Source organism: Triplophysa rosa, linkage group LG8 (genome assembly GCF_024868665.1).
Source record: "Triplophysa rosa linkage group LG8, Trosa_1v2, whole genome shotgun sequence".
In the NCBI taxonomy this organism is placed as follows: domain Eukaryota; kingdom Metazoa; phylum Chordata; class Actinopteri; order Cypriniformes; family Nemacheilidae; genus Triplophysa; species Triplophysa rosa.
In genome coordinates, this window is record NC_079897.1 from 8,172,945 (window position 1) to 8,199,966 (window position 27,022).

Consider the following 27,022-nt stretch of genomic DNA (forward strand, 5'->3'; position numbering starts at 1 on the left):
CTGTATATAGTCCATCGGAAATTAGCCCACCCAATCTATCTATCTCATCCCCATTTATTTATTTATTATTATTATTGTATGTGTATATGTATATATATATATATATTTTTTTTTTGTGTGTATGTTTGTTTATTCCATGTGTAACTCTTTGTTGTTGTTTGTGTCGCACTGCTTTTGCTTTATCTTGGCCAGGTTGCAGTTGTAAATGAGAACTTGTTCTCAACTAGCTTACCTGGTTAAATAAAGGTGAAATAAAAAATAAAAATAAATAAATGTAAAGCTGCTGTGCAATGATGAAAATAGTAAAAAGTGCAATAAAAATACAATTGAATTTCAAAAAAGTGCCGATGGGAGTGGAAATTTCTGTGGGTGATTTTAAGACAAGGCACACATTAAAAAGCACAGGCACAATATATGACCAACGCATTCCACTAAGAGCAGTGCAAATTAGTCCAGGGTTGAAGACTTTTTTTTGCTGTTAAATAATGCTGTAAATACCAGTAATTTCAGGAGCACAAACCTTAGTAAATCATGTTGCGTGATTCATTTAAATACTCTCCTCCCATACATTTTGTGTCTGAAAGGGACACTCCTACAAATTCATATGCAATAAGGTCACTTGCAAAAACAATTGTCCATGCGTTTTCATTACTAATTTTCACTGCATGTCTTTAGTAAATCCCGACAGTACTCTGGCCCTCTGTGCTCTATATCAGTCTTGTCACAGTTAGTAGTGTATGTTATGTCAATATGTTTGCTTTTTATGTATGAAAATATACTGAACTAATTAGTGTCCTTAAAAAAACTATTTGCTCATATGTGCTTTCCTTTATAAACAAACCACATGGTCTAGAAAAATTCCTACAATACTAATGTGACACTGGGATTAAACAGTAACAGCAAAAAATACACTTGTATGATATTTAAAATATGATGTGTGAAAAAATATATTTTATTTCAGACATTTTTATGTAGAAGATTTGATTTGTTCAACAACAGTATATGAAAAATATGCTTGACTTGATGCTGTTGCAAAGTTCCTGAGAAATACTTAAATGAACAGTTCACCCAAAAATGAAAATTCTGTCATCAGTAGGAAAATATTGCTTTATAAATTCCTTTGATCTGTTGATAACTTGAAGAATTTAGGAAAGCAAACTTGAAAAAAAGCACTTGACTACCATTGTAATTTTTCCTATTATGGTAGTCAATCGTGGCCAAGAACTGTTTGGTTACAAGCATTCTTCCAAATATCTTTCTCGGTGTTCATCAGAACAAAGAAATGTATACAGATTTGTAACAACTTGAGGGTAGATAAATGGTAGATTTTTTTGGTGAACTGTCCCTTTAACTAACTTGATACCACTGATTTTTACTTTGCAAGGCTTTATACTCTTTATATAGAATCGCATTAGGTAATGTACAGTTATGATAACACCATGATTACACTGAACTAGACAAGTACAGTACATCTTTCTATAATGTTGTCACATTTGAGTTCCAACTTATAAAATAAACAACAAAAACATAAATAGTTTCCCTTTCAGTCAAAAAGAAAATGTTAAATACTAATAAATGACTCAATGAATGGGTAACACTACTACATATTTCACCTATTTAACAATGTCCAGCTCAGGTCCCTTTTACTCCATCCTCTTGTTGTTGCATATTTAAGCAGTTAACTCTTAAATTAATTTCCATAAAGTTGGAAAGGCACTATGAATTCAGTTTTACCAGCAAATCCTTATCGAGGTCACTGAAAGCAAGTCTCATGATGAGAGAATCCTGACTCACATGGGTAAAAGTGGTTAATGAAGCATCTGATCGGCCAATAGCAGATGCACAGTTTGTATCACTGAGTAGCCTATAGTCCTGTTTGCCAGAATAGAACTCCCGGCCCTCTTCACCGGTGTTTGTCTGGACCTCACGCAACCCTCTTCTTCCGACGTCATGTGGCTAATTGCCCAGGGCATGATGTAGATTTAATGCAGTGGCCCTGAAAAAGGACTAGGTTGGCTGGACAGTGGCAACCAGCAATACAGGGCTTGTGGCAGGGGCCAATCTCATTCCAGTTACTGCAGGTTTTAGTGCAGCCAGGTCCACACGTGTCATAGACTGCACCATGTTTGCACTGTGTAGCTGGAGCAGAAAAGAAACAGAATCTTATTATAAGCTCATGGAGCAGGTTTTTATGTTCCTTTGACATTTTTCCCACAAGTTCTTTTTGCACTTAACTACAACCCTAAAACACGTTTTAATCAACTTTCCATTCCATTCAAAGCGCACTTGTTCATGTTATATCATGTTAACCAACCAGTGTTAGTTTGTGTCAGGTGAGTGTCAGGTGTATGTAGTTGTCATGCACCTTTTGGTATTATTTGAAAATTGTTCTGGTATATTGTAATTTTAGGTTCCCAGTCCTGATAACAATATTTAACATAGTAATATACTTAAATATACTACAATTAAGTAACTGACTGTTACTGACAATCCAACATAGCATTTATTTAAGTTAGATTTCATCAGTGTACATTGCATAGAGAAAAACTTGCAATAATACCATGTATCTTAATACCATATACTCTCTTATTTCCCCCCCAATATTATTATTATATATTTTTTAATTATGATGTACACTCACCTAAAGGATTATTAGGAACACCATACTAATACGGTGTTTGACCCCCTTTCGCCTTCAGAACTGCCTTAATTCTACGTGGCATTGATTCAACAAGGTGCTGAAAGCATTCTTTAGAAATGTTGGCCCATATTGATAGAATAGCATCTTGCAGTTGATGGAGATTTGTGGGATGCACATCCAGGGCACGAAGCTCCCGTTCCACCACATCCCAAAGATGTTCTATCGGGTTGAGATCTGGTGACTGTGGGGGCCATTCTAGTACAGTGAACTCATTGTCATGTTCAAGAAACCAATTTGAAATGATTCGAGCTTTGTGACATGGTGCATTATCCTGCTGGAAGTAGCCATTAGAGGATGGGTACATGGTGGTCATAAAGGGATGGACATGGTCAGAAACAATGCTCAGGTAGGCCGTGGCATTTAAACGATGCCCAATTGGCACTAAGGGGCCTAAAGTGTGCCAAGAAAACATCCCCCACACCATTACACCACCACCACCAGCCTGCACAGTGGTAACAAGGCATGATGGATCCATGTTCTCATTCTGTTTACGCCAAATTCTGACTCTACCATTTGAATGTCTCAACAGAAATCGAGACTCATCAGACCAGGCAACATTTTTCCAGTCTTCAACTGTCCAATTTTGGTGAGCTCGTGCAAATTGTAGCCTCTTTTTCCTATTTGTAGTGGAGATGAGTGGTACCCGGTGGGGTCTTCTGCTGTTGTAGCCCATCTGCCTCAAGGTTGTGCGTGTTGTGGCTTCACAAATGCTTTGCTGCATACCTCGGTTGTAACGAGTGGTTATTTCAGTCAAAGTTGCTCTTCTATCAGCTTGAATCAGTCGGCCCATTCTCCTCTGACCTCTAGCATCAACAAGGCATTTTCGCCCACAGGACTGCCGCATACTGGATGTTTTTCCCTTTTCACACCATTCTTTGTAAACCCTAGAAATGGTTGTGCGTGAAAATCCCAGTAACTGAGCAGATTGTGAAATACTCAGACCGGCCCGTCTGGCACCAACAACCATGCCACGCTCAAAATTGCTTAAATCACCTTTCTTTCCCATTCTGACATTCAGTTTGGAGTTCAGGAGATTGTCTTGACCAGGACCACACCCCTAAATGCATTGAAGCAACTGCCATGTGATTGGTTGATTAGATAATTGCATTAATGAGAAATTGAACAGGTGTTCCTAATAATCCTTTAGGTGAGTGTATTGTGCTTCCAAGCTTGCACGGTGTATTCCCTCTCTTTCACATGCTCGAGTATATGCTATGAAATGACTCACAGTAGCAGTTTCTTATGCACTGGACATTCACACATGTCTGTTACACATGACCTAAGGGCAGTAACATATGTAGAGTGAGGAACCACAAAGAGACTTTAATTAATGAAAAAACAAACCTGGAAAAATAAAACGGAATAATGCACTATGAATGAGAAAGTGATTCCAATAATGTATGTATCTTATTGTTAATTTGTTCTCTTAAGCTTAGAACAATTTGTAAAACGTTATAGTTATATATAGTTATATAGTTATTGTACTTGGTGTGAATGGGCATTTACACTGAACACTATCAATACCTGCAAGACCTAGTCACAAGTTTTAAAACCTTAAAGTTGTGTATTGAATTGTGTGTAATTTCAACTTAAATATCTGCATTTCATTTGTTTAAAAACAATTTATTGTTGTAGTTAACTCAATGTGATTGAGCTAGACTGCATATATCTGTTTGTGTAATGGGTATGTATGTATGTAGTTATGTAAGCAATACGGTATGAGAAGCTGTGCTTTATTATAAATCACAGCTGAGGCGGTTGTGTAGGTCATGATGCCAAAGTATAGTACTATTCACATATACAATTGATTGGACACAACTCATACAGCTGATATATTTGAGAATTTAACAAGTTTTTTGATTTATTTTATACAGGTGCTGGTCATATAATTAGAATATCATCAAAAAGTTGATTTATTTCACTAATTCCATTCAAAAAGTGAAACTTGTATATTATATTCATTCATTACACACAGACTGATATATTTCAAATGTTTATTTCTTTTAATTTGATGATTATAACTGACAACTAATGAAAATCCCAAATTCAGTATCTCAGAAAATTAGAATATTACTTAAGACCAATACAAAGAAAGGATTTTTAGAAATCTTGGCCAACTGAAAAGTATGAACATGAAAAGTATGAGCATGTACAGCACTCAATACTTAGTTGGGGCTCCTTTTGCCTGAATTACTGCAGCAATGCGGCGTGGCATGGAGTCGATCAGTCTGTGGCACTGCTCAGGTGTTATGAGAGCCCAGGTTGCTCTGATAGTGGCCTTCAGCTCTTCTGCATTGTTGGGTCTGGCATATCGCATCTTCCTCTTCACAATACCCCATAGATTTTCTATGGGGTTAAGGTCAGGCGAGTTTGCTGGCCAATTAAGAACAGGGATACCATGGTCCTTAAACCAGGTACTGGTAGCTTTGGCACTGTGTGCAGGTGCCAAGTCCTGTTGGAAAATGAAATCTGCATCTCCATAAAGTTGGTCAGCAGCAGGAAGCATGAAGTGCTCTAAAACTTCCTGGAAAACACAGTGGACCAACACCAGCAGATGACATGGCACCCCAAACCATCACTGACTGTGGAAACTTTACACTTGACCTCAAGCAACGTGGATTCTGTGCCTCTCCTCTCTTCCTCCAGACTCTGGGACCCTGATTTTCAAAGGAAATGCAAAATTTACTTTCATCAGAGAACATAACTTTGGACCACTCAGCAGCAGTCCAGTCCTTTTTGTCTTTAGCCCAGGCGAGACGCTTCTGATGCTTCCTGCTGCTGACCAACTTTATGGAGATGCAGATTTCTGCATCTCCAGATCTTTTTTTCTAAAAATCCTTTCTTTGTATTGGTTTTAAGTAATATTCTAATTTTCTGAGATACTGAATTTGGGATTTTCATTAGTTGTCAGTTATAATCATCAAATTAAAAGAAATAAACATTTGAAATATATCAGTCTCTGTGTAATGAATGAATATAATATACAAGTTTCACTTTTTGAATGGAATTAGTGAAATAAATAAACTTTTTGATGATATTCTAATTATATGACCAGCACCTGTAGATGTGCCATCTCATTTATGTGCTTAATCTGCTAAGAAAAATCTTTGCGCCAAAGATTCAAATGGTGAACATTTTTGGTGTAGCTTCACAAAATTTGTTGAATAATGAAATATGATTGGGGAGGTCACCTGTAAAAGGATGTGAAGTCCACAGCAGAATGACATCTCTGAAATTCCCAGGACTTAAGTTTCTGGCATGCTCTGTTTGCACGAAGCTTCACTTTTATTGTGCCAGGACACAGGAAGGACGTTGTCCTGCGGTTTGGTGTTTCACACACCTCATTGTCCTCTACTCGCCATGACTCTGCAAATTCATCCACATCAAACTTCAAATGGCCATCTCCACCTAGAGTGTCATCTCTCCTTTGACCATTGTAGTTTCCACATAGCCCACAGAGCCGCCCCTTGAGATGTGGTGCTGCGACCACCTCTACCAGGCTGTCCCCATCCCATGTGATCTCCAACCCTTTTGGACACAGCCAAGATAAAGATAAAGATATGAGAGCACAAAAAAGTGCATTTGGAAGTATTTGGGCATGTACATGTATGTATTTTAAAATATGTTTAAAAAATTTCGGTGACTTTCTGTGATGATTCATATTAACTTATAGGGCTCTATTTTAATGACCTAAGCGCATGATCTAAAGCAGGAGTTCCCGAAGTAGGGGTCGGGACCCCCGGGGGGTCACAAGGCCACACAGGTGGGGTTGCAAGATGATTTCCAGAAATCTTTTTTTAAATTAGGAATAGCCCATTTAATCAATAAGTGTAACAAAATATAAAAATATTAGTTAAGTTAAAAATAAAACCATGCAAATAAAAAGCCATCAGCCTTTGGAATTTCCTCCCCCTCGATCGTGACCCCTGAGATGGTCACATTAGCAACCGCATTAGGTTAGGTTCAACAAGTCAAACAGCACCACGTTAAACCTTCATATGTGCACGCAGATTATTTTTCAGGCTTTAAATTAAGGATATTTTTATTTGGAAAGAGGACATTCATCAGCACTCGAATCAGTTTGATGAAATTTGACCATCTGTAGTAATAGTTCATGGTTTATGTATAACAACAAGTAATATATTGAGTAAATAACTATAAAGTCATATTGGCTACGTTCAGACTGTCACCTCAAATCAGATTTTTGTGCATATCCGATTGAAATTAATTTAAATGATTGATTGTCCACATAGCAACTGTTCAGATCCGATTTGAGTGTCCCGTGGTGCTTTTTTGCAATATCTGATTTGGTTTCTATGGCAATGACAGGGAGCGTTTAACTTCCTGCATCGCTGTGCAGACCGATCGGTGTATGACATCGCAATACCGTGAGATCGATTCCACAGCACACTGCTCTGTGTGTCGCTCTCTTAGTATGGTGATGTCATACGCTGATCAATCTGAGCAGCGCTGTGTAGATTCGACCACGGTTCATTTTTCTTACAATATGATGGTGTGTAGCGACTGCACTGTATTACCATGTGTAATGAACCTGCTGCTGAAGTGTATGAAGCTGGTATGCGTGGCTTTATTCAGTGCTCGCGTCTCCTGCAGCACACAGACAACAACATAGCAGCAGAAAAGACGTCTGACGTGCTTACGTTTCAACGTGGCGTTTCATGTGGCGCGAGAACGTAACGTAAGACAAAAGCTACTCAAATCCGATCTGAGCGGTCAGACTGAAATGGATTTCGAGAAACCATATATGAATGTAGCCTGAAACAGATTTGTAAATTTCATGTGATTTTTTGCTGTTCACACTTGATATATGATATATTCACACTAAATATGATCGGATTTCAATCGGATATGCCCAAAAATCGGATTTGTATATATAGTGACAGTTTGAATGTAGCCATTATGTTCGACTGTGTTCGTTTGTGTTGCATTAGCGTGTTTGAATATACCTAATAAGTGCATGTGCAGTGGTGCACACTTGCGCGCAATGTTTGTATACTTTACCCACCTCCGAGGATAGTGGGAGTCTCGAGTCCCTGGCACTGTTATTTTGGGGTCGTGGGCTGAAAAGTTAGGGAACCCCTGGTCTAAAGTGCACAATCCGAATCTAGTTTAACAACAGGAAAAATGGTCAGCGTGTCCAGCGCATGATCTAAAAGGGTTGTCCTTATTCTCTTGATGAGTAATTGGTGTGTTTTGGGAGAAACCCAGCAAACACAGAACGTTCCCCTAACATTCGTTTTTGATTCCCTTTTGGTTATTTTTTTGGGAACCAAAAAATAACGTTCTAAGAACGTTCTTTTCAGGGGTTTTTTTGCAACCAGAAAATAACGTTCCCAGAATGTTGCAGGCTGGTTTTTTTTAATAACCAGAAAATAACGTTCTCTGATGGTTATTTATTGGTTATTTTTTGCAACCAGAAAATAACGTTCTCTGATGTTTATTTTTGCAACCAGAAAATAACGTTCCCAGAACGTTGCAAGCTGGTTTTTTTAATAACCAGAAAATAACGTTCTCTGATGGTTATTTATTGGTTATTTTTTTGCAACCAGAAAATAACCAGAAAGTAACGTTCCCTGATGGTTCTTTTTTTGCTATTTTTTATGGTAAAAATAGTCAAAACTGGTAAACGTCAGTGACATGTGCAATACATAAATTATAAGATCACATTGAAAACCAAATGAAATTAATAAATGTGCCCTTTAATGGCTGAAAATAATAAACTAGTTAAGCTAAATGAAAATACAATCATCTATATCCATGTGTATTTCTTTAGTGTGGTTGTCTGGTACTAGATGTGTGTGCGCTCGAGCACGTGCATTCTCCGCTCTGATTAACGGTCATTTCGTTTTACCTCACCGACTAACACATTAGTTTAGCGGTTTATTTATTTTAATTTTTTATTTAAAACCGTACAGATTTGAGAGTAGACTTATATTTTCGTGATTTTCGATTGATTTGACACATCTAAATCAACATACCATGATGAAAGGACTGAAACTCAGGGCTTTTGATTGTTATATCTAAAGATGGAGACGCGCTATACTTCTGTGGTGAGACAAGAATATTGTTAGCCTGAAGATAATTAAATGTTTATTCTTCTGCAATAAAAATCTGCTTTAAATATTGTGTTGATGTCATTGGTTATTTTATTTCGATATCTATAATGTCTGATGTTGAGGTGGGCCTACACACAGTGTGGTTTTATTAGAAATGATATACTGTGCTGTTTAAATCGAAAATTAGGCTACTTCAGTGATGAAAAGGGAATTATTAGGCTAAAAGAATAATCTAATGCATTGATTTCATCCTCCATATTGTGTGGGATGATGCATTTTACTTATTTTAATTAGATTAACGTTAGACAAGCGATGGATAAAAACAGCATGGATGTATTCATTACTGACGTGTAAACGGACCGAAAAAAATATTTTAGGCTAACGTTCTGGGAACGTTCCCCTAACGTTAGTTTCTGGTTCCCAGAAAGTTTTTTTAAGGTTTGTTTTTGGTTATCTTTACGGAAATAAAACGTTAGTTTCATGGTTTCTATAACGTTAGGGTAACGGGATATGATGGTTAGTTTTAACGTTAGTTTTTGGTTCCCAGTACGTTACTAACGTTCTATTAACGTAAATAAAACTTCCCTGGACAACCAAAAACGAAACTTAGAAAATAACGTTCTGGGAACCAAAAACTAACGTTAGGGGAACGTTCTGGGAACCAAAAATTGTTGGCTGGGAACGTGCAGTAAACCAATCAGAGTCTCAAGCCAGTTGCACTAGCAAGCCAAAGACTCAATGCTTCTCCAGAGAGGAAACGCATCTGCTCGTGCACAAGGTTAATACGTGCACCATCTACAGGACAAGCCAGATTTTTATCCTATGTACACAATAATAATCTTTTACATAGTAATCCTTTTATTTTTTATATTTGGCACGTTTGCGTGCTGCTGCACGTCCCTCTGTAATAAGCAGAGTGTATGAACGTTGTGCACCCGCTTATAGGCGCATATACCTAACGCGCTCTTTAAATAACCAAAAATCATTATTGTTTATATTATTCCCCATTATAGGCCTATTGCAATTGTGGTTATAAATATTGATTAAATTTACATTAAAGTATGCTTTGAAATGTTTTATAACTATCTGTAAGGCAATATTGCATGCCGTGTTCTTTAAATAAACATTCGGTTCATGAAATACATGATGACTGTTGTATAGTCTCAAAGGGCCAATGCATTTTACACATTAAAACGCTGTAATGCACCACAGCCAACAGCGCGACCCAGAGTTTTGGAACCTCTAAGAGCTAAAGTTGAAAATCGCAGTGGACCCAATGGATGGACCTGAGGGGCATGTGCTTGCCCACTGTGACTAAGAGTCCATTCCCACAGAGTTATTATCTAAAAAATTGTCTTTATAAACGTATTGCGTTTCATTGGTTTAACCGATCCTGGGGGGCAGGATCAGTCTTTTATTGTTCCCACCATTTTTCAAAACAAAGTTAAGCCACTGATATACAGTATACACACTAAAAAATGACAAAAGTTATGCCAATGTAGACCACATTGCACCAGTGGAGAAAGGGGAAACTCTTCCGCCTTTGCATTCTTATTTCATTAGTCAAGTGAGTGCTGGAGAACCTTAGACAAAAAATTAAGTTTTCCTGTTTTTCTGAATTTACTATTTGTATGTGTTTAAAGGGACACTTCACCCAAAAATGAAAATTCTGTCATCATTTACACACTGTCCCAAATCAAAAAGAGCTGTCCCAAATCTGTATAAATTTCTTTGTTCTGATGAACACAGAGATATTTGGAAGAATGCTTATAACCAGATTTTGCCCCCCATTGACTGCCATAGTAGGAAAAAATACGATGGTAGTCAAAAGTGCCTCAGAACTGTTTGCTGTCCTAAATTCTTCGAAATGTCTTCTTTTGTGTTCAACCAGAGATGGCAAAAGTACACACATCCTTTACTTAAGTAGAAGTACAGATACTCATGTTTAAAAGAACTCAAGTAAAAGTTGAAGTACTGACTAAACTTGTTTACTCAAGTAAAAGTATAAATATGGGCTCTAAAATGTACTTAAGTAAAAAGTAGCCAATACTACTACCTGTTTTAGAGTCACGCTCGTACCTCACAACTGAACTACCATTATGTAGAACACAAGCATAAAAAAGACTGATGGAATAAATCTATTTGCCACTACCTAGTGGAAAAAAACACAAATGTATAATACAATTATGATGTAAGGTAAGAGTGTAAAGGACAAGCGTATTGATAATAATTGTGACAGAATTCCCTTTGTCTCAAGTTCTCAACCATAATTTTAGCTATTCTTTGTGTTGCCTTCCGCCTTGGTCCGTGGCAGCTTCTTAGACTACTAGCCTATGTCTGCGATGCGTAACAGCCAGGAAATGACTGTTTGGTACTGTGATTGTCAAAACATTTTATAACAGAATTTCACTGCTTTCAATTTTAGATTAACTGTCCCTTTAAATTTTAAGCACAGACCATTCATGGACATATCATTATACAAAGGTTGTAGACACTTGTGAGATCTTGTCAAAAAGAGAAAACTGAGAAATAAAGAGATAATTAATTAGGCAAGTCAATTTACTTGGTAACCATTACTGTTTTTCTCGATTGGTTAAACACATTTCTTGAAATTATGCCTCGCTTTAAAATATTAAATGTTTAGCCTCTTACATTGTACGTTACACTCGTTCAACATGAAAACTGATGTCAGTGTTGCTAGATTAGGTGGATGATTTCCAGCCCAAAGGCTCACTAAAACCTACTCACTCCAACAAAAAGCAGCCCAAAATTTTAACTTCCAAAAATAATGTGATAGTATTTTATTGCAATGTCAATCAACGTTGATAAGGATCGTTTTTTATTTCCTTATAATTTTAATCATGACAAGATGAAAAAATATAATAAAAATCAGGAAAATAGATCAAACAGATCAAACAAGGCAAATGCATTAAGAAAATTAGAAAATAAGACTAATAGGATATGTCCAGAAACCACTTCAAATGGCAATCAGGAAATTAGCGCATTTTTGTGCAAAAGTGCCCACTATAATTAGTTCATCGAAAGCAACGCAATGAGCAGGTATTTTTCACTCGTTCATGAACTTAACGCACACACCACGATAGCAAAAAACATGCAATTCATACATACTAATGAACAACAGCAACAATAATGCGCTTACCTTAACGAGCTGCCTTAACTTCTGAAAGAACTACAGTACATCTTTCGTGAAGTATATGTTTGTAGAACATGCGAATAGCTAAATAGCTAAATTACATATTTAAAATCTGGTCCTTTCGCACTAAAAAACCCTACCAGTCACCACATGATGCAGAATATCACGCTCGAGATCTGAGAACAGTTACTCTGTCTTCTTTGATTTGATTGGTCACCGCTTTGCTCTGTAAACAGTAACTCCCGCCTTCTTACATTTGATTGGCTAGTGGCCACCTCACACAGCGCTTCGGCTTTTAGGCAGACCTATCATTAGGTTGAAAAAGTCACGCAATGACAAGAAATAATATTGATTGTGCATCAAATACAGATTAAAACTAAAGTAACGAGCCTGGTTTGAAAATGTAAGAAGTAGAAAGTACAGGTATTTGCGTAAAAATGTAAGAAGTGAAAGTAAAAAGTCGTCAGACAAATAAATAGTGGAGTAAAGTACAGATACCAGAAAAATCTACTTAATTACAGTAACGAAGTATTTGTAATTCATTACTTCCCATCTCTGTGTTCAACAGAACAAAAAAAAAAGTTATCAAGTATTTTTTTCCTACTATGGGAGTCAAAATCTGTCTGGTTATAAACATTCTTCCAAATATCTTTCTCTGTGTTCATCAGAACAAAGAAATTTATACAGATTTGGAACAACTCGGAGGTGAGTAAATGATGACAGAATTTTAATTTTGGGGTGAAGTATGCCTTTAATTAAATCATCATTTTTATTTCATTCTGTGAACTAGGGACAACATTTCTTCTAAATTCCAAATTAAAATATTGTTTTTTATTTGCATTTACTTGCAGAAGACTGAAACAGGACAAACTGTTCAAAACAACAACAAAATATGCAATGAAAACTGCAAATAACATCAATGTTACCTGCAATGGTGGTGAGTTTCAGCAGATATCCATCCAGATCAACATGCACCCCAGTGTTATGGAAGGGCAGAGAAATGCGTGTGCCATTTTGCCGGACAGTCAGGTGTTGGTGGAGGCTAATTCTAAGGCCAGATGTGTGGAGCTCCACTGACTTGGTCCAAGAGAAGGAGCGTGTGTGACGTGCATCATTCCGCACTAGCACTGTAAAGCTTGCTGCTGGGGAGCAATCTTTAGTAAGCACATATTTACACGTGCCCTGGAAGTTAAAGGTGCGGCCGTCGAAAGTGTTATAGTGAGGGTCTCCAAATACCGTACAAACGCCTGGCTCTGTAGTTATGGAGAGAATGATAAAGAGGATATTTGATGGTCAAATATAAACTGTTATTTACCAATGACTGCAAAAGTGGTTTGGTAACACTTAACAATAAGGTTGTATTAATTAACAATTAGTTGAACTGCTAAAATGAACTAATAATGAACAATACTTCAGGGTCATTTCTTGTCAACTTAACCAGAGGTCCCCGGCTCAGATTGTTATGTTTTGTCAAGCACAAGAATCTAAAAGCATATTAAAGTATCTATGTATAACATTTCTTGAGTTACAGGCATGCAAATTTAGTAAAAAAAAAACTGTAAAAAATAAGGAAAGAGCACTTTTTTTGTCACTATTGTCATAAAATGCATCAAGGGTTGCTAAAGTTAAAGGATTTTACAAATAGATCTACCAATTTCTATGTAAAAATAAAATGATGTTGCTGGCATACTTCTCATGTAATTGTCACCCCCTCTAATATGGGTACTAATTTCAGATGAAAATTGCATTTTCCCCCCTCCTTTTACAAATGAGTGGGTAACTCAGTTACTATTTATCAGTGGCATTTAATATTTTGGTTTTCATCACTGATGTTGGTCTTGCTTCTGTAAAAATATAAAAAAATTAAACGTGAGCCAGGGAAATATTCAAAATCTGGTTGATTTGATACAGAATGACCCTTCAGCATATCATTTAAATAAAGGCAACTTACTATCTGTGCAAACAGGACAGCAGCTGGTGCGATTTAAAATTTTATTCTGAAAGACAAATGAAAACAAAAACACTTAAAACAGTACTAATATAGATAAAGACTTCATCACGCAGCAGTGCAAACAGGATTGTTTATTCAATTCAAGGAGTTTCACAGCATATACACATCATACAATTCCTTATTCATCACCCTACTTTATCTCTGTGTTGGATTTAAAGTGGCCAGACAGAGTGCTAGATCTAATGAGCCATAACTCAAAAATGACCAAAATTTTTAGCCGTGCACTGCAAACATCAATAATAGCTTGAACTTGTGTTTAGGCAAATGGTATGACGATGGTATAAGCGGGATAATCCGTGGCTAGCTGTACATTAAAGAATTTGCATTAAAGCATAGACGGTATTAAAGGACAGCAGTGGATTTGCATAGAAGACCCAGTGAAATCAAACTGAGTCTCGAACGTGCTGAGTCTCGAACGTGCGCTCAAAAAAATCTAGAAAGTTCATAATATCATGACATCGTTCTACACAATCTCTCTCTCTCGCTTTTGAGCTTTCAAGTGCAAAAGTTAGTTTTGCAACAGGTTTATCGCGAAAGGAGTAACAAAAGTTAAGGCGCGAAAATGTGAAACTGCAGTGACAGATTTGAAAGGTTGTAGGTTGCAATTCAAATCTGAATGTAGGAATACGTGTAAATATGTGTGTTGTGTTTAACAGTAACAGGTAAGCAGTGCTTCTCAAGAATTGTAGTAATGACGAGGTAAGTAGATTACAACAGAGCTTTCTTTTATTTGTAACTTATAGGCCTAGATCAGTGGTCACCAACCCTGCTCCTGGAGATCGACCGTCCTCAAGATTTCAGCTCTAACCCCAATCAAACACACCTGAACTATCTAATCAAGGTGTTCAGGTTTGCTGGATAATTACAGACAGGTGTGCTGAAGCGGGGTTGGAGCTGCAGTCTGCAGGACGGTCGATCTCCAGGAGCAGGGTTGGTGACCACTGGCCTAGATGAACTCACTTAACCATGGCTTACTTTACTGCATTACATTCTACTAATGTCAGTGTATTTTTGTAAATGTCGGTTTACACATTTGTGACTATTTTTCTGCAACTTCAAATTCAGAGCACAGATTTGTGATTTTTGTCCAAGAGTGCAAACCTCAACATTCAACTTTTTTAATTGACAAGTTTTCACATTGAGTGTACATTTTAGTGTCCAAGCACAAATACTTACTTTACAAGTTCCCAAATTCAAATCTACATGATCTCAAATTTTGCTACTGATTTACTTTCATAAAAAATAGTTCTTTTAAGATGGAATGGTTCTTTTGGGGAGCTTAAAATGGTTCTATTTTTAAGAGCATATAAAAATCACCCCAAGGATTATGTGCTAAAATTAAATGCACTTTAATGGCACTTTTTATTGCACGTATAATTTTTCTTATGATATTGTTATTTTGGTTTATCTAAATATGATCCTTCATTGTAGGACTGGAACTTTTGTCCCAAATATCAAGATGTCAACACTAAATGGTGCTATATAGCACTAAAAGTGGTTCCCCTATGATTACAAGCAAAGAACCACTTTTAGTGCTATATAGCACCATTTTTTTTAGAGTGAACATGTTTAGCCCCTTCACCCAACACTACCCCCAAAAATGAGGACTGGATCCACAATGCTTTACAAAATGCTAACAGATATGGACCTCAAGTTTGTATTTTGGACTCAAAATGTGTATTTTATGTTATTAGTATATACAGTATGTATTGCATTACCGACTAGGTTAGCGATCTTGGTACAATAACTATGAACTTACCGAGGGACAGCTGGTGATGGGAACACAGTTCTTGGGCTTACATTCAGTATTGCCCTGAACACAGGTGCACAGAGAACAGTTCACGGATGACCACCTGTCACCATCCTAAACAAAGAAGTTACAAAAAATATATCATACATATTTCTTAATACAGTAGATCTTTCGATCTACACAAGATTTTCCCCATGCTTTATTCATTTATTGATGTTCATGACTCACCCTATAGATCTTGCTTTTCACCCTACAATACTTCACATCTTCTATCTTCAGATGTGTTTGACACTCTTCACAGCATGCATGGCCATGACAGCTGCCGGGTGGTGAGCACTTCTTCCTGCATACCACTGTAGAATCCACACACATGCAAGTTGTACAGTTGTCATAGCTGATGGATGTACCATTCTCATAGACCTCACTATGGAACAGACAGCTGCCAGGGGACAGGTCAAACACCTTTCTCTGACCTAGTGGAGAAAAACATGACTGTTATTTTACAATTCTCATGAAAGCTGGCTATGTCAGGTCAGGTTGTGCGTTTAGAACTGAATCAACAGTGGCTTTTACATGGCAATTTTGAGTCTATGGCTGAGATACCTGGTCTACGAGTACAGGAGGCACAGAGAGCAGTAGAGCTGAAGGTTTTTTAAAGGAGTAGAAGAATGACAGAGACATCAATCAGCAACTGTTTTTTGATGCTTTGGCTAAAAGTCTAGAGAGGAGAATTGGGTTTCTGTCTGGTTATCATAGCAAAGAACAAAATAAGAGTTTTCTAAAGAACATTATAAAACGGTCAGTTCTGGTCCTTGATTCTGATTGGTTGAGCTGAGTTCTAAGCCATTATAAAATACCCCAATTTATAACAGCTGACCGCATTACATAGCCTAAATATCACTTTATTTACTGTATTATATGAAACCTTGCTACGCATATGGAAAAACCGTTTTATAAAAGCATAAGCCCCGCGAAACAGTGGGTTACAGTGCATTTTATAACAGCTAATAACAATTAGCTGTTGTTAATTGTTAGCTTAGCTGTTATAAAATGCACTGTAACCCACTGCTTCTTGGGGCTTATTGCTTCATCAAAGTATGGGATCCCTCTAACTGGCCAGAAAAGTGTGATTTCCGATATGCTGAGAATGAAGTACAGGAACTCTGCTTCTTTTTTCAGCTCCACAATCGTAGGGAAAATTCAGAGTTCATTCACCATTTTGAGACCACTGGTCCTGCAAATGCATACACCCCAAAGAGCTGAAAATCCCTCTTGCAGGCAGTAAACACACTGGTTGTTTCCACAACAGAGTGTGAGAGTGGCTTTACCTACATTTTAAATAACAACTTAATAAAGAGTGGAGCTGAAAGGCTTTGAAGCTCTACACTTGACTTAAGTGTTTTGTCCCTCCATTAGAGAAGTTGTCTCAGAGACATCATTTGAGGCCTTACAGCTTAGCTGACAATTGCAGGGCACATACCACTGTGGAAGATTTTCACCATTGTTTACTGTGATGGTTATTAAGATTGTTTTGATATTTGCACTTGAGTGCATATTTTGATTAGAGCCCTGCAGGGGACCCAAATTTAGGCCCAAGCCTGGCCCAAAACGCTCAGGGTTGCCCGGCCCTTGTACGAATTCTCAGCCCGAGTCCGACTGAAGCCTGTGTTTTTTCTTTTTTGTACCTCCGCATTAATTCATGATGTGAATGAGACTGTTTAAGCTGTTGGAGCCATTTAAATAGTTTATTTTTGTTTTTAATTGTAAATTAAATTTCGTTTTTTTATTATTACGTTAGTTTCGAAAAATGTTTTGAGTATTTTGTTTGTTTGTTGCTCAGGCACAGAACACAGTTTGATTGCCAATCAATAAATGCATGACGGGCATGAGTCTGCTTAAATTCCTCCTTTAGCTTTGGCTTTAACTGTAAGACAAATATGTATATGCATACGCATGACGATTACATGCTGCCCTGTGTCACCGTGTCCCAAACAGGTCAAAATATTCAGTTTCACGGACATCAAGCAGCTCTGCACAGACCATTTGGTGTGTACTGCCGGAAAAATTGTCTTTCGTTAATTGCTCTCGTGTTACTTTTATATGATAAGCTGATGGGTCTGCGCAATGCGTGCATAAAGTTGAAAACATAATAAATCACTAACATAACATTACTCTGTTGTGCTGAGAGTGCAGTTTTCTTTCTGTTTAACTCAAATCAGTTGCATCATAATAATGTAAGCGTGCTCTGGTCCGGATAGCAAAGTGATACTGCCATGCGGGGGAGTGGGGACAATGGCCATTGGGCATGGCACCGTGAAAAAGCCCCAATGCCCGGTTTAACTATGACTTGAAAACTGGCCCGAAGTGTCACGGTCGTGAGGCTGAAGGACCCAAGTGCAGGCAGGCGGTGTGTAAGAGGTTAACAAAAACTTTATTTACAAGACAACAAAGGAAACAAAACAAAACACCCACGACGGGGAAAACTGAACTAAGAATATATATATAAATGGATAAACAAAAACTTCCCTCAAGGGGGCAAAAGCGAGAACTAAGTAATAATCAAACTAACAAGCAAAACAAGGCAGGAACAGGTCAAGAGACTCACTGGGAAGCAAAGACAGGGGACGTTGAACAAACACATACACGAGCAATGAGACAATGAAACATGAGGGCAATATAAAGGCAAGACAAACGAGGGATAATGACACAGGGCAGGTGTGGGTAATGAAACACTCAGGGAAAGTTAACGAGGAAACGAGATGGCGGGAACAGAGACACCAGAGAGAGAGAGTATGGAAAGCTGAAAGGTCAACAATCTCTCTCTCCACATAAAACCTAAGGCTTTGTCATGACTCTGCTACAAGACCAAGAATAGACATGACATGATGAAGCAGAGTCATGACACGAAGCCCGGCCCTAGGAGCATAAATTTGTCGGGCCTCGTCGAGCTTGAGCTGAAATGCAGGGCTCTAATTTTGATAACGTCTATTTCATTTAATAAAACTTACAAAGCATGTCAAAAGTTTTGAAAATTTGAAAAGTCTCTTATGCTCACCAAGAATGCATTTATATAAATTCAGTAATATTAAAAAAAATTACATTGTAAAATAATTCCTTTGTATTTTAATAAATGTAAAAATGTTGTAATAAGGTTCAAAGTAGGGAAGGAAGGAGGCAGGATCCGGCGAACATTTAAACACTTTAATCAAAAATAAATAAACAATAAACAGCAGTAAAAACAGGCCGGCAGCCCCTCACGGACGACTGCCGGCGACACGAACGTAAACAAAACTTAACTGTCCGGGCCCGGTCCTCTCTCGCTGTATGCTCCTGCCGCTCGGCCTTTTATGCTTCCAATCTCCTCCGTGGGAGATACGAGGCCGGTGGCGCCCAGCTGACGCTCATTATCAAACGCATCACCGGCCTCGCTTGCTCCTCCCACGGCTCTCGTCACGCCTCCCTCGTCACATACCCCCATCGCCCCGGGGGGTACCCACAGGACTGTGCCTACTCCCCCCCGGGGGACCAGTCCCAATGGCCCCAGCGCCTGGGGGTATGGACCGACGAGACGAGAGAACAGAGACGGAAGCACCAGGGGCGGGAGAAAAAAAAATTAGTCCGGTTCCCCGACACGCTGTCGCTCGGTCCTCAACCAGCCTAGAGGCTCTTCCTGGCGGTGCCATGCGGTGGTACTGGACGCTCCCTTGCTCCTCCTCTGCCCCCTGGCGGCCAGCGATGGCTCCTCCGGATGAGGGCAGCCGGCAGGAAGTCCCCCGCTTCCTGCTCCTTCCCTACGCGGCAGATGGCAGCAGGCTCCGGCCCATGGCAAGCGGGGCTGACTCCTCTGCTCCCTCCCGGAAGGCAGCCACCCCACCTCAGACCCAGGGGCACAGCAGCGAGGTCCTCGTGTCCTGGCGGCCGGCGGTGGCTCCTCCGACTGAGGGAAGCCGGCAGCAGGTCCCCCGCTTCCTGCTCCTTCCCGATCCGGCGGACAGTTGCAGGCTCCGGCCCACGGCAAGCGGGGCTGACCTCTCCGCTCCCTCGTGGATGGCAGCCACCCCACCTCAGACCCAGGACATGGCGCGAGGTCTTCGCCCCGTCCGGGCACACGCACCAGCACCACCGCCTCGGGCAGCTGCTCGCGGACTTCTCTTGTCCGCGCTGCCTGAACTCTTCGGCACCGCGATCCCCCTCAGCGGCAAGGACTCTTTGACAGCATGTCCCTCCTTCCTCCCGGGTTTCGGCACCACTGTAATAATGTTCAAAGTAGGGAAGGAAGGAGGCGGGAACCGGCGAACATTTAAACACTTTAATCAAAAATAAATAAACAGCAGTAAAAACAGGCCGGCAGCCCCTCATGGACGACTGCCGGCCACACGAACGTAAACAAAACTTAACTGTCCGGGCCCGGTCCTCTCTTGCTGTATGCTCCTGCCGCTCGGCCTGTTATGCTTCCGATCTCCTCCGTGGGAGATACGAGGCCGGTGGCGCCCAGCTGACGCTCATTATCAATCGCATCACCGGCCTCGCTTGCTCCTCCCACGGCTCTCGTCACGCCTCCCTCGTCACAAATGTATTTTATATTTAAAATAATTTATTCCTGGCATGACAAAGCTGAATTTTTAGCATCATTACTCCAGTCATCACATGATCCTTCAGAAATCATTACAATATGTTGATTTGCAGCGTATTAGAAACATTTATTATTATTATTATTATTACTATTTGACATTAAAGACATTTATAATGTTTTTTTATATTTCTATATTATAAAAGCTTTAATAAATCAAATTAATAAATTTAAATAAATACTGTTCCTTAAACTTACCATTCATCAAAGAATCTTGATAAAAGTATCACAATTTCCACAAAATGTTTTAAACATTGATCATTAATAAATAATAATAGTATTAATAATAATAATAATAAATGCTTTATAAGCAGCATATCAGCATATTATAGTGATTTCTGAAGGGTCATGTGACAGTAAGGACTGGAGTAATGATGATGAAAATGAAGCTGTCATCACAGAAATAAATTACATTTTCAAATATATTCAAATACAGTACAGTTCAAAAACATAAAAATTGCAGATATTATGTTTTGTGTTATACTAAAATGTAATTATTAAATCTTATAGCTTTTTAGCTAACTAATGAGATCAAGCGGCAAACCGGAAGTCTTAAACATCCCCCTACAGGCAAACGCAAGGCATAATGGGTAAATCTGTGCATTTTAAAAAAGTTAGATCAATACTGCTGATACGAGTATATATATATGTCAAGTCAACTTTATTTATATAGCGCTTTTTACCATTTTTATTGTTACAAAGCAGCTGTACATAAAACATATTGACTATAAGCAAAACATTTAAAGCACACATTTAAGATAAGGGAGAGAGAAACACAGTTCAAATATTAAACAGACTATAAATTCCTATATGTAATATTAATTAAGTAAACTTTAAAATAAATAAATAATATAACAACACTTGACTCAATGAAACTAAAATAATTCATCTGGATTCTGGAGGGGTTCAATGATTACTTCACGATTTTTAATTTTCTTCCTTTTCAAAGGGGTTATATGACACGGCTAAAACGAATATTATCGTTTGTTTTAGATGTAATGCAATGTGTATACATGATTTAAAGCGGCCCTAACACACGCAGTTTCTGCCAATCTCATATTAATCTTGAGTACCTATACAGTAGTATTGCATACTTCGTATCTTCGAAGAGTATTTAGTTTGATCACATTTATAAAAGATAGATACAGCTGTACGATAAGCATGTGCGGGGGGCAGGGTAGGCTGAACTAAAGCATATGCGCATCCATTGCCAACAAAACACAGACATCAGTTTCACTCACCGCATGCGGTTCATGTCCGGCATCTTTTAGCGCTGGGATGGCTCCATATATCAGTTTCACACGATCTCCAAATCCAGCATTATATCAACCATTTATATAACATTCATCACCCAAATGCAGTGAACAAACAAACACCTGAACTTCGCGAACGTATGCGCTCTCTCTCTCCTGCACACAAGTGAAAGTAATGTCTGCGCATGCTCCTTTTCCTGCTCTCTAAGGGACTAAGAAAAATTGTTACGAAACAGTTTTATATGTTCGAAAAAAACTTTCTGAAACCTGTACGATCGCTCGGGGAGTGTATCGAGCACAGAAATACTACGTAATACGCCCAACTCGTTTTTTGACAAGTTGACCATGTTAAGCATGAGAAGACAGCACGTTTAACATTGTAAAGAAGTCAGAATGCATGACACACCGTTGCACCACCCCTTTAAGGTTAAAAAACGCTATATTTTCCACATATCATGCATGTTTGTATCCCACTTTGCCCCGCCTCTCGGAAACGCGTGATTTTTTTACAAAGCTCATCGCTCTGAAAAGCGAGGTGTGCTATGATTGGCCAGTTAACCAGTGCGTAGTGATTGGTCGAAAACTGCAACCGTGTGACGGAAATGTAATGCCTCTTACCATATTTGGAACATCAGGTTCCAAAGCAATTGTACTGACAGGTACGCCCACCTTACTTGCGTGTGCATTTGGGTGGTCTTAGTCAAATACCACGAACTGCCGTAGATTTGTGGGGGTGTGGTTACACGAGGCGTTTCAGGCAGGTCCTTTTGTATTACAGTCCTTCACGTGCATTACGCTCTCAGGCGTCCTGTCAGTTGGTAATACCTAGAATTTCAAAATCAAGTGCAGGTGGTAGATCCTTTTCCTATCTAGCGCCTAAACTTTGGAATAGTCTTCCCTGCACTGTCCGGGAGGCAGATACACTCTGTCAGTTTAAATCTAGACTAAAGACGCATCTTTTTAATCTTGCATACACTACACTTCCATAATATAAATCCTCTGAGGGTTTAGGCTGCATTAGTTAGATCAACCGGAACCAAAATCACAACTGATGTACTTGTTGCATCAAAGAGTGCAGAACAATACTCTACTCTCAGCCAGTCTTGTCTCATTGTTCCAAGGTTACCACAGCGAGCAGGATGCAGTTCATGGCCTGACCTGATGGTAGAGCGGAGAATGGGAAGCGGCGACCTGACAAGAGCTGAGATGATAAGAGCTGGATAAAGAAGGACACGGTCACCTGACACGTCTTCACCACAAAATTTCAAATGCTATTAGATTATGAATGATAATCTTAAACTATAATTTACCTTATTAGTAAGTTTATTTATTTTATTTAGCCTTGTTGTGCAAGCTCTCTGGAGCTTGTGCAGAGGCAGCAGCTTTTGCCAGAGGGGAACTGGAATCCCCTGGTTGGGCCTGGGTTCTCCTGAGGTTTTTTTTCTTGATTAGAGTTTTGGTTCCTCGCCACCATTTGCGTACTGTTAATAATGTTAATGGCCGGGGGGGCTGCTTTAGAATTTTACTTAATTAATATTGCATATAGGAATTTATAGTCTGTTATATTTGACCTGTGCTTCTCTCTCCTTTATCTTAAATGTGTGCTCTCACTGAGCATGTGTGTGTGTGCGCGTACTTGTCTGTGTACGTGTGTGTGTGTGTGCGCGTCCGTGTCTGTGTGTGTGTGTGTCTATGTCTATGTGTGTTAGTACGTGTGCATATTGTGTGTGTGGAGTGTTTTGTATGTGGGTATGTCTGTCTTCTGTGTTTTCAACTTTTTCTTGTTTTTGCAGGTACAACTTTAATTGTTTTGCTTATAGTAAATATGTCTTATGTACAGCTGCTTTGTAACAATGAAAATTGTAAAAAGCGCTATATAAATAAAGTTGAGTTGAGTTGGGTGAGCATTTGCTTTTAGATAGACACTTGCTTTTGTTCCGACACTTTAATTTTTGCAATGTATGTGTCTAATGCAACCATATGACCACTTTAAGTGTTTATTCTTAAGCGAATGCCAAATTACCAGGTGTTATTTTACTTATTTAACCACAGTGGCCATCTCTGTGTCATAGTGCACAGACTGTATTTTATACAGATTTAACCAAGTATCTCAGAACTGCCCCAGCTTCTTGAAACAAAACTGATCTCTAGTGCACATAACAATGCATATATATAAATATTTATCAATATCTTCTCATTTAGAATTTATGTCCAAATGCATTCATTTGTAAAATACCCCTCACTTTCAGGTTCATTATCTCTGACAGAAAATAGAAAACAAATCTATTTCAATACATCATTTTCATTCTTAATTAATTTGTAGAATAAAACATTTAATTCTTATAGCAGCTGTTTGATATTGATTTGATTGTTTGTTACATGTTCAACAAAAACACATCAAACAATATAGCTAGTGTGTGTTACAGTTAATTCTTTAAGTCGGTGTTAGTGGCTGAAGCCTTTGCAACAAAGCCTTTAAAAACCACTGTGTGACAATAACTCACCATGACATCTAGGACAGCACTGTCCAGACACTGTGTGACTGAGGTGAGATGGGCAGGACAGAACAGGACACACCACTTTATAACACATGCTTTGACCTCCCTAGTAAACACACATAACATGTATAGTAATATTACACAAGTAAGTTGTGCAGCTGTGAAACACTGATATGATCAAAGAACAAACATTTTCAAAGGAGGTAATCAAATAACAAAACTCAGAAGAGCAGCATATTTTAAATATTTGCTTTAAAAGTCTTTAAGCAACAAAACAGTTTTGTTGCAGACATACTCACAGCACATATGCATGTTATACATGGGTTCCCTTCAGGGTGAAACTCCTCTTGCTCTTCATATAAATGCCCCTCAAAAATACAACCTGTAAACAATCAAAGTATGATCAAGAACTCAGATAAGAATCGGAATGAGCATACTTAAGTTCAAACAGATTTATTCACAAATATATTTTTCACACACAAAGGGTGTGTTAATATTAACACATTGTTTCTATTATGCTATTTAACAAATTATGGGCCAGATTAACTAACAGCTTGTGGCAGGGCTAACTTTTTTTTTCTTCGTAAAAAACTACTGTGGGTATTTAATAAAGACATGCAGTGAAAATTAGCGCTGAAAAGGTTTGGACACAGGTGTTTCTGCACTGACCCTACTACATATGAATTTGTAGGCTATATTTAACGCCTCAAAAAAGCATCTCATAAACCTTGCACTAATTTGGCTATTGCGTTGTGGGAATGAGATATTGCGCCTGTGTTTTTAATATGCCTTGTTAGTAATTCATCCACAGAAATTTCCACTCCCATCGGCGCTTTTTGAAATTGCGCTCTCACTATTTTGCCTTGTTTAGTAAATCTGGCCCTGAGTGTTATTTTAACACATTTTATGTGCAATAAATGAAAGGGACAACACAAGGGGCCTCGTTTACCAATCTAACATGGAAACGAGCGCAGATCCGTGCACAGAAATCATCTTACGACAGGGTTCACGTGTGATTCATCAAACATTCGTATGCCGGCAATCTCATCGTACGAATGATCATACCTTGATAAATGCGGCGGCTGAAATCGATCGTAATTTACATATCACGCCCCAATAAATTCAGGGTGTAGACGCCTTTTGCAACATGGAGAAATGTAATCGGGCCAAAAAAGAACTTTTACGATTTAGATATGTAAACTTTAACCTTGAAAAGCGAAATCAGAAGAAATAGGAAATAGGTTAAGTTTGTTTATGTGTTCGTGTGGCCGGCAGTCGACCGTGAGGTGGCTGCCGGCCTGTTATTTGCTGTTTATTTATTTTTGAATTAAAGTTTCAAAACGTTTAGACATTAAATTAACCAACCTTAGAAATTTAAAACACAATAATGCATCAATAATGTTAATTAACAACATCACATATAATATTAAAACACTGAAATGGACCTTTTTTGTGAATTACATACTTTTATTTAACTAAAGTTTTGAATGATTATTTAAAAATTTCAAGCCGTTACAGGCGCGCAATGAATCTCGGGATAGCCTAAGCTGTGAAGGATACATTCGTTCTATCCTTAAAAACCCGCGGAAATAATTTTGGGGCAGCATTTGAAGCAACCTTTGAATCGGGACAGCCTTACCAGGCTTCAGTCGCACTGCTGTGACGCAATCGGTCTTAAAATGCAGCCTTCAAAGCATGCAGCCCCCGAACTGGGACACAGCCTATTTAGTCACTAGCAAATATAAGATATCCGTGAATGATTCAAAGCTCAGTGAACCACAAGGGAAACACTTAAAGGTGCTGTAGGCCTACACGTGCGTGTGTACAAGATCATGATGGCACCACCTCCGCTTCATTTTGAGCCAGAAAACCCTTCAAGTTGTATTCGATAAGCCCTCAGATATTTTTTAAAGAAAGAACTACACAGAAATGTGATAACATGCACAAACCTGGACAGGATGGGCAGCATTTCTTTGGATGGATCTTGGGGTTCATACAGTGAATAACACACCTCATTTCCGCTTCAGTAATGACACCTTCCTGTCCAAAGAAACAACATTAACATTTAATGTTCAACTTACTCTAACTAGGTATTTGATATTTGTAGGTGCACTCTTAAAAAGTATGTGTTATACATTATGTGTTATTTTAGCTTTTTTTAATAAATGAATGGGACAACACAGAAAATACACAGTATTAAAAGGAACAGAAAATGTGTTGTCCTTAACTGAACAAAATGTGTTGTTTTTTAACACAACTGTATTTAGAATGCAGGTAGGCTTACCATAATGAGTGATTTGGAAGATATCTGTCTTTCATCATTCACTACTTTTGGTAATGGGACCAATATGCTCACATGAATACGACTCTATACCATAATTGTTGTTTCTCAAGCACGTTCTTGTTAGTCTCTGATACTCTGTGAGGCAAGCTAGCAGGTACTTATAAGTCAAATCCTAAGAGTTAGCAAGTTTCTGTGATCTAAATGGGGATACAGGGTTTATTTTCCCTGTGGAGAAAGCGTATCCACTGTTAACAACTGTCAGTACTATTCAAAACTCAATAAGGCCTACCTGGCAGCTGTATGTGACACATGGCTTCATAGGGCTGATCCAAGATTGGGAGCTGTTGTACGACTTCTCTTTCAGTTGACAACCTGCCGCAGGAGAGGGAAAATAGTCAAATCAAACAATCCATATTTCGGGCCTACATACATTGAATTCGCTGCCATGTTTTGGACAGCAGCCCTAAACGGACAAACAACTCTACAAAGGGCGTTTCCTCTCCCCTGCGGTATAGTGGTGCAGATTGCGCTCTACGGTTCGGAACGCATGTGACCCGTGGATTAACTGTAAATTTATTCATCATTGAGTAAAAGAGTAAAACTCTCTCTCTCTCCAATTTTAGCGCCAACGCGCTATCGCTTTCTCTCTCCAGTATCTGGACGA

General features: G+C 38.6%; 1 protein-coding gene across 1 annotated transcript; it reads right to left on the reverse strand.

Annotated features, from left to right (window-relative positions):
* Positions 1-3,878: 3,878 nt before the first annotated feature.
* On the reverse strand, positions 3,879-27,022 carry bmper (BMP binding endothelial regulator). The gene is made up of 10 exons (XM_057339941.1): positions 26,648-27,022; positions 26,024-26,114; positions 24,374-24,456; positions 24,081-24,180; positions 15,922-16,166; positions 15,703-15,807; positions 13,884-13,929; positions 12,859-13,185; positions 5,893-6,229; positions 3,879-3,980 (listed from the first exon to the last, which is right to left on the reverse strand). The coding sequence occupies exons 1-10, from the start codon at positions 26,675-26,677 to the stop codon at positions 3,926-3,928; spliced, it is 1,419 nt and encodes a 472-aa protein (XP_057195924.1). The 5' UTR covers positions 26,678-27,022; the 3' UTR covers positions 3,879-3,925.